The sequence below is a fragment of the Notothenia rossii genome (genome assembly GCF_949606895.1).
Source record: "Notothenia rossii genome assembly, chromosome: 9".
Lineage (NCBI taxonomy): Eukaryota > Metazoa > Chordata > Actinopteri > Perciformes > Nototheniidae > Notothenia > Notothenia rossii.
This window is the reverse complement of record NC_136907.1, coordinates 71,452,533-71,463,746: the sequence shown is the minus strand read 5'-3', so window position 1 is coordinate 71,463,746 and position 11,214 is coordinate 71,452,533. Positions and strand designations below refer to the sequence as shown.

At 37.1% G+C, this 11,214-nt stretch overlaps 1 protein-coding gene across 2 annotated transcripts; it reads left to right on the top strand.

Moving 5' to 3' along the window:
- Positions 1–205: 205 nt before the first annotated feature.
- Positions 206–9,717, top strand: rab31 (RAB31, member RAS oncogene family). Of its 2 annotated transcripts, XR_013802636.1 has the most exons (8): positions 206–400; positions 1,928–2,007; positions 3,040–3,121; positions 4,634–4,705; positions 5,092–5,198; positions 5,749–5,858; positions 7,146–7,343; positions 8,204–9,717. XR_013802636.1 is itself a non-coding variant. In XM_079650220.1 (7 exons), the coding sequence occupies exons 1-7, from the start codon at positions 365–367 to the stop codon at positions 7,241–7,243; spliced, it is 585 nt and encodes a 194-aa protein (XP_079506346.1). In that variant the 5' UTR covers positions 206–364; the 3' UTR covers positions 7,244–9,717. The 2 variants fall into 2 exon arrangements, 1 of the variants encoding a protein (XP_079506346.1); XM_079650220.1 differs by having other exon boundaries at positions 7,146–9,717.
- The last annotated feature ends 1,497 nt before the right edge of the window (positions 9,718–11,214 follow it).

The following is an 11,214-nucleotide window of genomic DNA, read 5'->3' as shown; positions in this document are numbered from 1 at the left end:
GATTCTTTTGGAGGAATATAATATAATAAGGAAGAAAGATTTGGTACAGCTTTTAATATAGTGTAGTTCATTTTTGGGTGGAAAAGCCATCACACACTCATTATTATTCCAAGCAGATTATAGCTTAAAATGTCATATAACTTGTCTGGAAGCTATTGGAGTCTTATTTTGAAGGGTCCCACCGGAAGTCCTCTGTATCACGGATACATCTTGACAGCAGTTCATGAGAGATGGTCAGTCTGTCTGTTTCAGGGGCTGGGTTCGTCTTTTACCTAAGAAGAGGAAAAAAAGTTTAAAGCATGACGAGACAAAGACACTGACTGAAAGCAGACAAATAATGATTTAAAAACCACCACAACTCACCATGGCCATAAGGGAGCTCAAAGTTTGCCTTTTAGGGGTAAGTGGAAGATGTTTTTTGTTGATACACTGAGGGAAAACTCCTTAGCAAACTGTTGTTAAGCTAGTTGACTGAAAACCAGGGCGCAGCAGTCATTTTACATTTCCTTTTCATCGTCTCTTTTTTGTTACTTTTAATCGTCTAACCACCGTTTCCTGTTTGTTTTTGTCTTTATATTTTTAACGCCTGTTGACAGTTTATAGCCCATTACGTCATTGTCATACCAACCGTTACTAGCGATCCGTTAGTTATATTTCCTGCTGCGTTAGCAAAACTGCAGTCTGTTTATAGACGGTGACAGGGATGTCCAGGCACTGTGTGTTGACTACAAAGTGGTCGTCAATCAATGTATTAAAGGAGAAATTAGAAGTTGTTACAGCTACAAAACCATTAAACAACTCAAACTAAAGCCCCTCTTTCAATCCTCAAGAATCTGAATCAGAGGGGAAATGTACATTGTTACAGCAAGTAAAGTAGTTTTGCACAACAGGAGTGTTATAGTCTTTGTTGTTATCAGACCCTTCTCTCTGCTTCCAACACCATCAGCTAACTGTAATTTCTTTTGCCAGTGAAATAATTAATCACTCGCATCATTCACTGTATTAGGACTACCACTTAGTGACACTATAAGATGCACTTTCCCTCTTTTTCTGAGTATGAATTGTATGTTGCACTGTGTATGGTGAGTGTTAATGTATCTATTTGCCGGTACCAAAGACACATTTCCATTACATGTACACATTTAATGGACAATAAAGTATTCTGAATCTGAATCAAACCTTTGGAGTCAGCCACAGGAACTGACAAGCTCAACAAGCATTTTAATTGAGGACCAATAAACTGTCGTCGCCTTTATACAGTCTTTGATCCTCACCAGTCTGTAGTTATAGCAGATTGCATTCATGCTTTAACTATGTAAAGATAGAATTACATGTAGCCTATGCCTTGATTTAAAAGAAAGGTAATATTGAACACTAGAGTCTGAAGATACTACATTACAACTGAAAATCCTTTATTTAAGAAGTGTTATCAGCAAAAAGTTACTGCAAATGAAAATAAATCATTTACAAATACATGTAAGGGTACTTTCATGTTGTAATTCATTAACAGAGGGCCACGTTAAGACACTATACTGCTGGTTAGAAAAGTAGTACTCAAGGCCTCCTGGATCATATCATATCAGCATATCACATGTTGTAAATGGAAAGTTACTATAAGTATCACTTAAATGTATTGGAGTGAAAACTACAATATTTGCTTCTGAAATCGAGTGGATCAGAAGAAGCAGAACAGAAAAAGAATCAAGTATAAGTATGTCAACAGTGTACTAAAGTACAACACGTATTAAGTCAAATTGAGTGTCAATTGAGAGATATTTGTGGAATCTGTGTGCTAACAGGAATCTATGTTGGGCTGAGCATGTGACCAGACCTGATCGATGTGGTTCAATAACGACCAGTGACTCTCTGTGTGTGTGTGTGTCATGAGTGCTGTGTGTGTGACTGATGTGTGACCCTCTGTTTTCAGGACACTGGAGTTGGGAAATCTAGCATAGTTTGCAGATTCGTTCAGGACCATTTTGACCACAACATAAGTCCCACCATAGGGTAAGAGCACTGCGGTACAAAACACAAAACACATGGGAAAAGCATGACACAACAAAATCAAAACAACAATCCAATCAATCAAAACAACCAAGAGTCAGTCAGCTGTGCTCCGCATTTTTAAAGTTCCAAATTAGGTCAGGGTTTGATATCAAATCTAGTCCAAAGTCTAAATTAGCAACACTCAGTTTGACCATGTGAGTGACTTTTCTTTTTACAATAAATATAATTTTAAATATGTATCTTCTATATTAATAGTTGGGTCAGCTGACATGATGACAAAAGTATAACTGATATAAGAATAAAAAACAATCCTCATTACCAATAATCATTCTTAGGCTAAACAGTTTGATTTAAATCGAGGACAATCAGAAATTACCCTCTCTTACAATTAAAATAAGTTTCATTGCCATGTAGGTTTTTACATATAAGGTATTTGATTTGATACATTGGAGTACAGTCTAAAGACATACACATTAAAACACTAACATATTTAATAATAATGTTCATTTCCTAGAATTTGTTTAAATACTGCATCTCCCAAAAGTAAAGCAGAATATATTCCTGAGTCTATGAAACCCTAATGGTTTTTGCATATTTTTGCATATTATTTGTTTAAAGCCAAGTGGAATTTGGTAAAATTCCCAAACTCGCATGAATACAAAACAATAGATAAATACCCATTTTTGAACACACTAACAAAAGGATAACATTTCACAAACCGTGAGACTGGTAACATTTGTCTGAGAGAAGTTGAGAGGAATTTATCACAAACAGTGATGTCAAATCTAAACAAGCGTTAGCCTACAGTCATCGCTGATTATTGTACTGGCCCTTTGTTGTTCCGTGGTGGTTTTGTACTGCCTGTGACCACACACTGCCTTTGTGCTTTCAGGCAACAAGCGTTCAGTGTCCACCATCTTTATTCTCAGTGTTATTTGTTTCCTGCTGACATGTACAGATTAGCTTCCTGTGCCTTTTGAATAACATGTGTGGAAACAACGTTGTGAAATAACCTTTTTTTATCTCCCACAGAGCGTCATTCCTAACCAAAACAGTGCCATCTGGGAATGAACTACACAAGTTTCTGATCTGGGATACAGCCGGACAAGAAAGGGTGAGTGCTCACACAAAAGTAGTTCCTAATTCAATTATTATTAGCTTTACTTTTTACACATGACAGGACTTTTAAAACATCATTTTCATTTTAAACGGTTCATTAGGAAGCTATCAGTGACACAATCATTTACCTGTCAGTGGTCCCCGTGACATAGAGTTATTATTAGGTGTAAAAAGGGATGATTACTTGGGTCCAGAGCTCATGACACTACAGTATCATCACTGTGATTCATTTTCTGGAGGCGGTAGTTAAGACAAGCGAGAAATGCTTACAGCGTGGAAAAACTATGAATTTCTTGTTTTATGTGAAAAGGATATCTTGAAAGTATTACCAGAGTTCAAAGTTCTCTTTATCTTAAGACTACTATTATTACACACGTGACTATCTATCTGTATGATCCTTGGTGAACAACAACATAACATAAAGTTAAGAAATATTCATTATTTGAGAAAACCCTGTCACTACACTTGAACATCACCAAATGTCCTTTCTCTAATCTCTGTCTTCAATCAAAAATACACAAAAACAACTTCGCACAATCTCTGTACATGTGTTGCTTAAGATGTGATGAAGTTTATTGTCTGTATTGGATGTTTTGTCATGAGCATGAGGGGATGTGATTCACATTTGTGCTGACTGCAGTTGATGGTGGTGATGTGCTGTAAAGGAAGCTAGTGAAAGAGAGGGGGGTTTTATAAGGTACACAGTCAGTGATCTACCTAGAACAGATGGCAAGCCCCCAGTTTGGAGAAACAGACTGGAGTGCAGGCATGAAAGCTAAGCAGATAGTACATCTAAAATAAACAAATATATGTTAGCCAAAGATCATGACCGAAAGAACGAGATCGCGGGTACAAGCGGCCGAGATGGGTTTTCTCCGCAGGGTGGCTGGCGTCTCCTTTAGGGATAAGGTGAGAAGTTCGGTCATCCGGGAGGGACTCGGAGTTGAACCGCTCCTCCTTCGCGTCGAAAGGAGCCAGTTGAGGTGGTTCGGGCACCTAGTAAGGATGCCACCTGGGCGCCTTCCTAGGGAGGTGTTCCAGGCACGTCCAGCTGGGAGGAGACCGAGGGGTAGACCTCTGACCAGGTGGAGGGATTATATCTATTCGCTGGCCTGGGAGCGCCTTGGGACCCCCCAGTCAGAGCTGGTTGATGTGGCCAGGGAAAAGAAAGTTTGGGGCTCTCTGCTGGAACTGCTACCCCCGCGACCCGACCACGGATAAGCGGGAGAAGATGGATTGATGTTAGCCACCTAACAAAAAGTGTATAGTGTATGCTATATTGCAACAGTATACAGAAATATTACCTCTTGTAAGAAAGTTAGCTTTGTGGACATGTCCTACTCGCAGAACAGCATACTATGTTAGTATTTGATGGGTTGACACAACCTCTTTAATGTTACAATCAATATTTAAGATTGCGTTTAGTTTAAATGTTGGTTGTTATTTGTGTGTGATTTGAAATATTGATTGGGCTTGCTAACTTCTATAAATATTTTCTCTCTTTCAGTTTCATTCATTAGCTCCTATGTACTACAGAGGATCGGCTGCTGCTGTCATTGTCTATGATATAACTAAACTGGTAAGAATAGCAACACGCGTATCATATTTAAATTCTTCACATCAAGAGAGTGAGAGCAACTTAAGCTTGAATGTTAACGTCCACAAACCAGTGGACAAACCCCCAAATGAAAATGTAATAACCAATCTTTTTGCCTCACCTAAAAAGTGTGGTACCATTGGAGCTGCTGTTGTGTTCAGTAACTCCCTGGTTTATGAAATGTGTGAAGCAGAAGAAGCTAGTCTTACTAAAGTTGATATCACTTTTCCATCACTCTGAGTTGCTTCGCTTCAATGACCTACACATGTCATTCTTTCCTGGTCTGTTCGTGGAAACTGGTCTGAAAAGCGTAATGTATATTCTCATAAAGCTCCTTCCTGAGTTGACCGTGACGTGCTCTTGTTCAGGACTCCTTCCAGACCCTGAAGAGGTGGGTGAAGGAGCTGAAAGAACACGGCCCAGAGGACATCGTTGTAGCCATAGCAGGGAACAAGAATGATTTAGGAGACATCAGGTGAGCACATGGTCCTTTTCTTAGACTGTCCTAACTGTAAAGTCATGGTTTCTCATGGTGATTATATTCATCTCACACATACTACCAGATAAAAGGCTTATTATAAAAGTCATGCGTCCCATCTGAGTTTATTCAACAAAGGTTTGAGAGCTACCTTTGCAAAGGTGTGCCATATTTTTCTCACGAGCCAATCAGAGCAGACTGGGCTTCTTTTTTTTTTAAGAGACAGGTGCAAAAACAAAGCATTTCAGACAGAGGGGAAGTGCAGGTATATTCACACAGACAGGATAAGAAAGAAGTGCAATTTGAACATTAAAGCAAATATAAAAAAATTCTGCACAGCAACATTTTTCATACCGAGCACAAACAAAAGTAAAATAATGTTTTTGTAATACTTGTTATCTTTCATCTGTCATGTCCTCCAGCACTCTTCCAGAGACACTAGTTATAGAGATGAAATTCATTGATGAAAAAGTGTATTTACTCTAGGACCATTATTAAGGTTGAACCTACTACATTATTTACTTTATAGTGTCCTCCTCTTTTTCAGGGAAGTTCCTATGAAGGAAGCGAAGGAGTTTGCTGAATCCATCGCAGCTATTTTCATCGAGACTAGTGCCAGAAATGCTGTCAATGTCGAGGAGCTCTTTCAGAAAATCAGTACGTTTCATGTCTTTACTGCATGTTGTTTCTGTGCCATGTGTTATCTGTGAAGTAAGCAGTAAAGAAGATTTGTGCTGTGGCCAGAGAAGCCTTTCAGTAATACTGGAAGCTGTTATTTACATGGTGTTTTATTGTTTGCTGTATAATCCCATGGTGGTGGAACGCTTCAATTGTATGACCATTACAAGATATTTTTGCTAAAATGTGGGGCAGATAAACACCATTATATTTGTCTTCGATAAAATGATTTATTTCCCTTAATTACATTTTCAAAATACATTTGTTTCATCTTCGATTGAATTCCTATGTTTATTATGAAGTATATACACAGAGATGTTGTTCATATATTATTTATACCCTGATGTATTCCTAAAAACATGCTGACATTTTTTTTTTTAATAGCTGTTGACAGTATTACAGACCTATTGAGATATCCAAAATTCCTTATATAGAAAGAGACCTGGCTTTTTTCAAAGTTTACAATTCATTTGAATATATATGCAAATGAATACATATTTTATTAGATAATGCCTCATTTTATTCAAACTTAAACGTGGGGTAGGTAATTCACTTCAGAAACAGTTTTTGTTATATTCCATGGAATGCTCTTCACATCCCGATAGCAATGAATATATTAAACGCTTTGACAATAAATACATAAAAAAATGTCTATCTGTGGAAGCCGCGGCGCTGTAAAAAGCACGACCAATCATCTGAGCCGGCCCGGCTAAAATAACTGGATGGCCTACCTGCCTGTCAGCCTTCCATCTGTGCACAAACTGATCTCGTGCCCTCATTGGTCATGTGCGCGTTCGCGTGTGTTGGAGGAGGGGCTCTGTAAGGAAGTCTGAAGGAAGGGGCAGATTTTCTTCGGCTGCGTACTTTCAAATATGTTTCAAATTCTAGCGCACTCGAGCTGGTTTCTCCATTCTTGCCTACCCTACCTTTAACATTTAAAATTGTAATACAAGATTTTATTTTAATAATATCAGTAATTAACTGGGTCCGTTTCAAAATTATACGTTTTTTTGTTACATTTTTTAGCATATGCACATGTAGCGTCTCCCCTTAAACGTATTTAATAATAATACATCTGATTTCTATAGTGCTTTTCAAGGTACCCAAGGTCACCTGTTATTAGCAAAGCATGAAACATAGGAAGTTTTTTTTAGGCTAAGTAAGTAAATGTCATGAAAATTGATCTAAAACAAAAGTTTGAAAAAGTGAAAACAGTCAATAAAATCTGTCATTGTAACTCTGTAAACGACCCTGTGCTGTGTTTAGGTAAACAGATCCCGCCCCTGGAGAACCACGAGGATGAGACCAGCGAGTCCTTCAAACTCTCCCGACAGCCGGCTGCGTCCACCAGGAGGTGCTGTTAGTACCACATGGCCCTCAGCATCAGGGACCCAGTGCACACAGTCCATAACGCACAGTGTCTCAATCTGGGGGAAGACGGGACAAGACTGTGAACAGACAGAGGTCAGCTTGTCAACATGAAACAGCAGTATTAAGGGTCATTGCACATTTTTCTAATTATTCGTAGCAGTTTAAACTCTTATGGGGTCTGGAAGCCTTCAGTTTGGCCCCCTCAGATGGGGTTTTGCCTGAATTACATCAAGATTACTCAGTGTTGTATGGCACACAGCTCAGAACATACAGTAGAGGAAGTTAAATCCCAGTTTACAAACTTTAAAATTCAGCACACATTAATAACAAGTAGGGCTGCACGGAAAAGTTGAAGCATTGACATTTGATTTTCTAAATCGGCATTTGTTTGTGTTGTTTACTCTTTTTGTTTAAACAAGGTATTCATGCATAGTTTCAAACAAAGATATATTTTGCCTAATAAAATTACTATAATACTATTTGTCGAATTAGATTCCAATTTGATTCATGTGATAGAAACATTTCTCATAACTTGTACAGTCCAAGTACAAATGTGTTTAAAAAGATAGTTATCTTTTTCCTCCATTCACGACATGTTTTTATGAAACAAAATGTTTTTCTTCAGTCAATATTTGTTGGCGTTCAACTGACATCATTATTATTAAAACTGTTTGCTCTTGCCAACTGGAGACAAGCACCTGTCCTGTATCAATAGGAGTGTCTAGCAGCAAAATAACAGCAACATAAATGACATCTATCTAGCCACAATAACTCATTTTTTAAAGATGTCATTCACGTACGTCAGACATTCAAAGGTAATTCAAAATCCTACATATAAGCTTTGAATGTAAAATAAATCACATTCGGTGCAGCCCTAATAACAATTGATTTAGCTGATGTGTTTTTTTAAAGCCTGGTTTTGATTGTTGATGCAATTTACGTTTTCATTTCAGGAGCGCTAGGATTCTTTGCACCGTGTCTCTTAAATGGCACACATTGAATGAAGTTTTAATTACAATTGTTCAACAAGGTTACTGTTTTCCTCTAATTTTGTACATTTATGTATCAAATTGAACAACAATACATTGAATAGGAGGTTGTCGAGATCAGACCTTAGCCAAACACTCACTTCTGTGTTTGGCTCCAAATGCAGCGGCTTTACATTCCTCAGCGTTGTGTGTTTTTTCACATTAACTGTCTAAGGGTTTTACGATAAAGCTGCAGGATAAACAGCTTACAGGCCCGGTTACAGTATGACACCTTCTGTTGAAACACTGTGATCAATACTAGAATTGTTTACATGGTTATTTGTTAGAGATGTTTTCTACATGCTGAAATGTGTTGTCTGAGATTTCACTACAGGGAATGAATTTAAAATTTTATTTTTTTTACCTGAAAATGGGATTCTTTAATGCTGTTGAGAAGAAAAATGACCTGCATGTGTTTTGATCTAAACGTGTCCATGAGGGTAAACCCAACTCTAAAAGATAATAGGGGAATATAACTGAAAACTTCAGCTTGCAAAGAAGTGTAAAAATGGTAACAATACATTTTCTTTGTCGTAGTTGTATAAAATACAATTATGTTGAATGTTGGCTGTTGTTTCTTTTGGCCATTAGATTTGACTATTCGAGAAATGTTTAACAGCATTTTTGCATTTGTTTAACAGTATTAATTTGGAGTCATTTTTGAGTAAGAGTTCAAACTGTCACAGAACTTCTTAACAGTATTTCTTTTCTTTTTTTTTTACATGAAAGTTGGCTTTCATACATGGTTTAGTTTGTAACAGTATATTTTTTTCTACATTTCTAAAGTTTGAAATAATCATGAAATCATTTTTACTTAATTTGGTTAGTGCAATGTAAAAGTTATTTAAAAACGTAACACTTTTAACAACATAAAAGATGGGATAATGGAGTTCAATTCAAAACTGTTGGTTCTTTTATTCTTAATTTTGCTGATCTGTAACATTCCTCTTTCATGTAAAGTCACGCCGAACTGCTTTCCAAAATCTGCTAATTTATGTGGCCTTGCTTCCACTAAAATGTAACGCACTGATTGGCTGAAATTGACATTTGAAACTGAATTAGGAGCGGCTTGGTTGACCAGATGTTTTCAAATGCAGTTTGATGTGTTATTAAGCCATGCAAGAGATGATGACATAATGAGCAAAAACATTTTATAAGATTTTACGTAATATGTTGCCATTGTCATGAGATTTTCATTATATTTTTCCCAGCACAGTGCCTTTTTTATGTTTTTTCCAAACAAATGTATGACATGGCTTAAAAATGCATACTGCAAGAATAATGCATGAGTACAGACTAATTGTAAAAGTCAACTTTGAAACTGCCAATAATGTACACCCACCCTTATAAAGCATGCATAAGACATGCTTCCCTGTATCCTCTGTAGACCAGAATAACTTTTATATATTAATCAGTGTAATAAAGTTGTGATTATTCAATGTTCTTGTTTTGTTTCTGTTACTTTTACTCACTGTAAGGCTCACATATGTGTTTTTAAATGTCAGGATATCACCTCACTGATTCAAAGTGTTGTTATTAGAGACCAGAGAGATGAGTGATAGGAAGAAGGGGCTCACTAACAACAAGTCATGACTTGGATTAGCCTCCTGACGTCATGGGAACATGTTTTTGGCTTCACATTATAGATGGAGCTTTTATTTCAGTCACTTCAAACCAAGTTATATGAGGACAATGTGACATGTTTTATCTAAATTTAAACTGTCACTCCCTTAAAACTTTTCCAAAGTGAATGTGTCTTATGAGTTATTGCTCTCCAACAACATATACGCTTTAACCCCCAAATAGGACACTCAACAAATCAATTTTGTGTTACTTTTACACTTATTTGTGTAACTTGACCCTCTGAAAATGTCAAACAAATTACACACAAAGTGGAGCACAGAGTCCTATTCAGTACACTGCAATGGATTACTGCCTCAGCAGCTTACGGGCCATATTAATAGTTTCGACACAGTAAACACACTGTATGATACATCAGGTTTCCCATCCATATACATCCAGCAATGTATTTCTTTTTTCTCACAGGAAATTGTCTTTTTAATGCAAAAAAAAGTATATGCTAGTTTTGTTAATGTGTTAATAATGTGGTTTTTGATAATGAACCACATTGAATTGAGTTAATAATAGTTTTGGGGTGAGAGGGGAGAGAGTTGATGGAGAACATCTAATTATCTAAACATAATAGCTTAATGACAGAGAAAGTGACTACATTCTCTTAAGTGCACTTATGAAACTGCCAGTCATTAAATGTGTGTGAACAAATGTGTAAAATCTGAAGTAATCTGCTGTACATACATCTCAAGGTTATGATACAGATAGATTGCAACAGTGTTAGTTTATATTGTTTCCAATAGAAAGTAAACACTGCTCAGTAGGCTATATAAATGGGTAATACATTTATTTATTTAATCGTTTATTTGGCAGGGACAATGCACAGTAATGAACACTTAAAATGTGTCAAGCGTAACAGTGCCAGATTTAGCTTTGAGCTCATTTCCATCCGCAGTCCTTCACATAAAACATTTAAGAAGTTTACATTTTACAAACATAGCAAAAACAAAATACATGATATGCAAAAGGTGCAAAAGAGCAAGAGCAGCACACACAAGTATTTATGACATGGTAATACAATATAGCAGCAACGACATATAAAGTGCAAGAGAAGATACAAGAGATGCATGAAGTGCAATAGGAGATACCCCTGTGTTAAAGTGCATTTAGCGGTGATTGCACGTCTGTTTGTTTCTCAACCATTCTTTGAGTTGACCTTCAAAACTATTGAGAGTGGGACAATCCTGTTTCTCAGTTGGGAGGCTATTCCACAATGAGCTGCCTTTTTAATGGAGAGGACATTTTGTCCAACAGTGGTCCGTCTATGGTGGACTTCACAGTCTCCTCTGGTTTCTGACCTAGTG

What these genes read in the sequence shown, in the direction of transcription:
- rab31 (XM_079650220.1), top strand. Translation starts at nt 365, where the DNA reads ATGGCCATAAGGGAGCTCAAAGTTTGCCTTTTAGGG. An exon ending in AACATAAGTCCCACCATAGG is followed by an intron (nt 2,008 to 3,039) that starts GTAAGAGCACTG and finishes TATCTCCCACAG; the next exon opens with AGCGTCATTCCTAACCAAAA. An exon ending in AATGATTTAGGAGACATCAG is followed by an intron (nt 5,199 to 5,748) that starts GTGAGCACATGG and finishes CCTCTTTTTCAG; the next exon opens with GGAAGTTCCTATGAAGGAAG.